This window comes from Acyrthosiphon pisum, chromosome X (assembly GCF_005508785.2).
Source record: "Acyrthosiphon pisum isolate AL4f chromosome X, pea_aphid_22Mar2018_4r6ur, whole genome shotgun sequence".
NCBI classification, from domain to species: domain Eukaryota; kingdom Metazoa; phylum Arthropoda; class Insecta; order Hemiptera; family Aphididae; genus Acyrthosiphon; species Acyrthosiphon pisum.
In genome coordinates this window covers 19,637,561-19,643,952 of record NC_042493.1, presented here as the reverse complement: position 1 = coordinate 19,643,952, position 6,392 = coordinate 19,637,561, and the positions used below count along the sequence as shown (strand labels likewise).

General features: G+C 43.7%; 1 protein-coding gene across 1 annotated transcript; it reads right to left on the bottom strand.

The window, feature by feature from the left end:
• Positions 1–3,762: 3,762 nt before the first annotated feature.
• LOC103311006 lies at positions 3,763–4,647 on the bottom strand. The gene has a single exon (XM_008190525.1). It carries the CDS (start codon positions 4,645–4,647, stop codon positions 3,763–3,765), a length of 885 nt encoding a protein of 294 aa, XP_008188747.1.
• Positions 4,648–6,392: the final 1,745 nt, after the last annotated feature.

The following is a 6,392-nucleotide window of genomic DNA, read 5'->3' as shown; positions in this document are numbered from 1 at the left end:
ATATTTACTGGAAATTTCATAGTTTGGAATAGTATGGTTAAAGGGGCTACCATCATCGTTTACAATGTCCTCACCAACAACTGGAATAATAAATTGAAAACAAATTTTGAATCATAAATTATAAAATATAATAATATTGATTTAAAATATTATGTACTTCAATACATTATTGTAAAACAACAACGTTTGAAGGGTTTAAAAATGTTCATACCTTCAATGTAACTATCCATCGCATCATCAGAAGTATGCCATAAAGACATAGTGAATTTCTAGAAATGAATCGAAGTAAAATTAATGGAAGATTTTTAAGGGCTAACTGTTAAAAGACAATTTTCGAACTTTGGAGACCATTTTATATGAACTATGTTATTTACCCGGGTGTTCAGGTAAAATTAAATACACATGTTTGTTGTTTGTATATGCAACTATAAAGAATAAATGATCACATGCAATATATGATAAAGGAATGCTTGTTGAGGGGAAATATTAAAATAAGGTGGGGACAAATCTCGATCGGTATTTCTCGACCACCTCGTTATGATGGTCGAAAAAACCAAACCGATGTGACGCATTTTTAAATCGGTTTAGTACATCGAATTTCTTTAATCCACACCGGTTTACTTTTTAAGGGGAAATTTACACCGGTTTGGTCTGGCGAATTTGTAGAAAGGTAAAGGAGAGGGGCGTGCTGATACCGCGGTTACAAAGTGTCGTTGTTGTGGGTCACCACACTACTCCCCCCGGGAAGTAAAAAACGGACTTGTTTTTTTGAGATGGTGCTGGTGGCGTATGAGTGATCGGTCAGTGACGGGTTCTCACGGAGCGCGAATGCTGGCTTGAGCCTGTCGACGGAAACCCATACTTGGTGGTTGTTGCACTGCAGCTTGAAGTTTTTGTCGCGTCGCTCTAAAACTGCGTGTGGTCCCTCGTAGCGCGGTTGGAGAGGTGGTTTGACTGCGTCTATTCGTAGAAATACATGACTGACGCTGGATAGGTCCTTTGGCATGAATATTGACCGTCTCGTATTGTGGTTTGTACCGGGCGTAGGTCGTAATTGTGCCATGGCATCGCGTAGCATCACGATTAGTTCTGGTGGACGCAGTGTTGGTGGTGCGGGATGGAACAGTTCGCCGGGCAACCGTAGGGTAGTGCCGTATACCATCTCCGCTGGGGCCAGGCCGATGTCCGACTTGACCGTACTGCGCAAAGCGAGCAAAACTAACGGCAATTTGGTGCTCTAGTGGGTGGACTCTTGTGTGGTGAGCGCGTCCTTAAGCGTTCTGTGCAGTCGCTCTACCATGCCGTTCGCCTGGGGGTGGTACGGGGAGGTACGTAAGTGCTGTATCCCGAACGTTTCTGACAGTACCCGGAAGAGATCGGCCTCAAATTGTCGTCCTTGGTCTGTCGTGACAACGTCGGGTAAGCCGAAACGCGAAAACCACTGATTCACTAAAGTGACAGCGACGGCGTGGGCGGACATATTTTCAAGCGGCCAAGTTTCCGGCCAACGTGTGTACCGGTCGATGCATGTCAGCAGGTACTTGTTTCCGTTTGAAGAAGGAAGTGGTCCTACGAGTTCGACGTGTATGTGACCGAATCGGCGTTCCGCCGTCGAAAATGGTACAATCGGCGATACCGTGTGTTTAACCGTCTTGACGCGTTGACACTGTACGCAACACTTGACCCACCGGCTGACTTGACGGTTGACGTCAGGCCAGCAATAACGTGCGTTGATCAGCCGCGACGTTGCTTTTTGACCGCCATGCGCGAGACCGTGTAACGCGTCGAAAACACCGCGGCGGTACGTACGTGCGCGTAGTGCAGGTCGAAAAATCGGCGTAAATCGGTCCATACGGTGTGTCTCGCGCTTGCAACCGTAACGCACATTTGCCAGAATTCGTTGTAGCTCCGGGTCGTCCGCTTGAGCTTTCGACCATTGAGCCGGATCGGGCGGTCCGCTTTGCAATGCGGCTGTTTCGAGTCGCGACAAAGCGTCGGGTACGACGTTGTCGGTGCCTTGAATGTGTTCAACGGTGTGGATGTATTGGGACAGAAATTATATTTGACGCACTTGTCGGTCTACGTACTTCTCACTTTTGTGGGTGAACATGAACGTGAGTGGTTTGTGATCCGTGAATAAAGTGGTTAGGCGGCCTTAAATGAGGTGGATGAAGTAGCGGGTGCTGCTATATGCCGCGAGTAGCTACGGTCGTACGTACTATACCGTGTTTCTGCGTCGGTGAGCTTCCTCGAAAAGAAACCGAGTGGTTGCCAGTTGTTACCGTTTCTTTGCTCGATCACGGCGCCAATCGATGTGCTGGACGCGTCTGTGCTGAGGCGTAGTTCTGCGTTCGGTTTAGGGTGAGCTAGGTTTGCTGTGGCGGCGTTGGCTGTGCGGCAGGTATCGAATGCGGAGCGGGTGCTATCGTCTCATTGTAACGGTCCATCTTTTTTCTTGACTTGTGCTGCTAAGTCGTACAGCGTGGTCTGCATCTCCGCGGCGTTCGGGATAAATCTACGATAAAAATTTACCGAACCTAGGAACCATTGTAGGCCTTTTTTGGTCGCCGGAAGCGGCCACCGGTGAATAGTGTCGACGCGGTCTGGGTTGGGTTGACAGCCGTCCTTGTTAATTACGTGACCCAGGAACGTTAGCGAGGTGACGGCAAAAACACGCTTAGCGGGGTTTATCGACATGCCGAAATCTTGAAGTCGCTTCAACACTGCGCGGACGTGTTGCTCGTGTTCGGGTTCGTCACGTGACGCGATGAGGACGTCATCGATATACGCGAAGGCGTAGTCGAGACCGCGCAGCATTTCATTGACGACGCGTTGAAACGTCTGTGCCGCGTTTCGCAGGCCGAAACACATCACCGGGAACTCAAATAATCCAAACGGCGTGGTAACTGCGGTCTTGGGTATGTCATGCTCAGCTATGGGTACCTGGTGGTATGCTTTCACCAGATCTAGCTTGGTAAACAGCGTTCGACCTGCCAGGTGTGCCGTAAAGTCATGAAGATGCGGCAACGGGTACCGGTCGGCGCGGGTGACAGCGTTTAAGCGTCGGTAGTCGCCACAGGGTCGGCATGCGCCGTCCTTTTTCGCCTCCAGTAACAGTGGACTGGCCCAGGCACTTGATGACGGGCGACAAATACCCTTGCTGAGCATATAGTTGAATTCACGGCGTGCGACTTGACTGCGTTCGGGTGGTAGGGCGTGCAAATACTGGTGGTCCGGTAGTTCGTAGCTCGTGAACCACGTTATGTTTGAACTTGACGGGTACCGGCGATTCACGAGTGACGTCGGGGAAAGTCTGCAGCAGCTCGGTCCACTTGTGTGTGTATGAAACGACGAGTGCCGGTGCGCTGACGTCATCTACGGAGATCGTTTGAATCACATTCTGGTCTGACGGGTCGATGAGGCGATGATTTTTGACGTCGATAATGCAACGATCGATCACATACGACGATCCGAAATAATGCAAAAAATCAGCGCCGATGATTGGACGGGTGACATCTGCCATTTCGAACGTCCAGGCGTACGTTCGTTTGACACCGTTCTTAGGACCGTACGTTTTTATCCATGTACCGTTGGTGGCCGTCAGAACTATGTCGGAGGCCAGGCGTGCGCCTGCGGTGGGTGGTAGTACGGATATTTCGGCACCGGAATCGACGAGAAACTGTTGGCCGGTACGCGTATCGCTGACGAACACGCGGCGTGTCGTGCGGGCGGCGGAAGTTAGCGGGGCTTCCGCCGCTTCCACTAGTTTTCCGAGCGGAAGCTACACGGGTCGTGGCATTTTTTTGCCTCTTTCCCGAAACGGTTGTGGTAGTAACAAAACTCCTTGTTACGCTGGCGCGATTGTGAGCGGTTGTGGGACCGTGAACGTGTAGAACTCCTTTGCCGTGACTGCTGATCTTGCTTTGACTGCGACGTGACAAGGGCGACTATTTGTGTGGTTAACGCGGTAATTTCACTTTCCATCGTTTGGAATCGATGTTCGAGTGTATTGGACGAGGAAACGGCAGAAATTTCGTGTCCGGCGCTCGCGTCCATCACGCGATCGGCACGCTCGGCTAAGATGTCCAAAGGTCCGTCGAGTCCGGAGATGACGGTGAGAATGGTGGGAGGTAGTTTTTGCATCCAGAACTCTTTAAGCGCGACGTCGCCGATGCCTTCGGGAAGGACACTTCGCATATCTCGGAGCATTTGCGACGGACGGCGGTCGCCCATGCCCCCGTGTTGAACGATGGTGCGGAAGCGAATCGCTTGTGGAACGGCGTAGGCCGAAATGAGACGATCCCGTACTGCCGAATACAACGCGTTCGGGCCTAGCAGGTCCGACACCGTTCGGATTCCGTCTTCGTCTAATGCCGTGAGCACGTGGTTCAGCTTGGTCAGATCTGCTCTTATCCGGTTGCTATGGAAGGCAGCTTCGGCGTGTGTGAACCATTGCTGTGGTGAGTGACGCCAAAATCCGGGAAGACCCACGTGTTCGATCGCTGAAATATTTTGCGGAGGCGGTATTAGGCCTGGAGCGTTTAACGACTGTTGTTGCGCGATCGCAGCGTTCGAGTTTGCATTCGGGTCGACGCGATTTCCGTTCAGAAGCTCGTCGTCGACGGAAAAAACGTCCAACAGACTCATTGCGTGAGTTGAAAAAATGTAAAACGCGTGGTACAACGAGAAAGGGTGAGAATGGTCACCAGATTAGCACGCCGGAGCCTTCTATTTCGTTCGCGATGGTCTTCCAAACGTGCTGCGTGTTCGAATTGTCGAGGTCACCAATTTGGTAGATAAGCATTGACGGATTGTCAATTAGTTAAGGTTACCAATTTAAATAAAATAATAACGAATTACAAATTCAGGTCGTTTATAATTGTCAATATAAAAATTAAAATTTTTAAATACAATGGTGTTCAACGCGAGAACAAATTCACGAGGTTTTTGGGTAGCCGGACGTAACGTTAGGTATCGAAGGAGCGCGGTGCGTTGTGACGACATACGTCCGAAAAGTGAGCGTTGGTCGGTAGCGGTCGCGTCATGGAGGCATTTTTCAACTGTTTTCAACGTCAATATTTAGTGCTCAATTCCTGCCACCACTCCCGGAATTCCTGCTCGAAAACACGCCCCACAAAAATTAAAAAACCTTTGGTGGGGCGGGGGAAACGTTTCATCAGTCCCATCCAAGGTCAGAAATGGACTTTAGATAAAATATGAGATAACCTATTTTTCTTTAGACAGAAATAGATAACTATACACTTTTCAGTTATATCGGAAATTAATAAAAATTAATTAAAAAAATGTATTTGAAAAAATTAATACAAATTACTCAGAGATAAAAAAATCAGTATTTAATAAAAAAACTAATATTAAATCTAGTATTTAAAAAATCAGTTAAAAAAATATTTTATATTTGATAAAAAAATCTATATCGACTCGTTAAAAAAAAAATCATTATTTACAAAAAAAAATCTGTTTGATAAAAGAAATTTATATAAAAAAAAATCTATAATTGATAAAAAATTAATATTAAATTAAGATGATAAAAATCAGTTTTTAAAAAAATAATTTATATTTGATAAGAAACCTATATAGATTTATAAAAAAGAATCAATTTTAGAGGTATATTTGATAAAAATTAGAATTTATAAAAAATCTATCTGAAAAAAAATCAGTATTTAATAAAAAAAATCTATATTCAATAAATAGTGTATATCAGATATTTTAATTTATATTAAAAAATAAACATAAATTGTTTTATCAAATATAAGTGTTTTTTAAAAAATTAAGATGATAAAAATCAGTATTTAAAAAAATAATTTATATTTGATAAAAAACCTATATAGATTTATAAAATAAAATTAATTATAAAGGTATATTTAATAAAAAATCAGTATCTATAAAAAAAAAACTATTTGATAAAACAATTTATTTTCAAAAAACAAATGTACATTAATATAAATAATAGTCTAATAAAAAAAATATATATATTTGATAAAAAAAATAAATTCGTTAAAAAATCAATATTAAATATGTAGCTGATAAAAAATTCAGTATTTAAGAATCATTTTTTAGTTAATTTTTAAGTTATATTTGACGAAAATAAGTATTTATAAAAAATCTATACAGTCAAATTCGCTTATAACGATCTTCTAGGGACCTAGGGAATCTGATCGTTATAACCGAACATCGTTACATCCGGATCATAAAAAAAAAATAATTTTTTTGAAAAATTGATTTATTAAACACATTTTTTACTGTTATTTAAGATTACATATGTATTTTAACATTCAACGTATTTATATAAATTTTAATAGATGTACAGAATATACCTGTATAGTATATGTTTACGATTTGTTTGAAAAATATCTTTAATAGTAGTTTGTTTA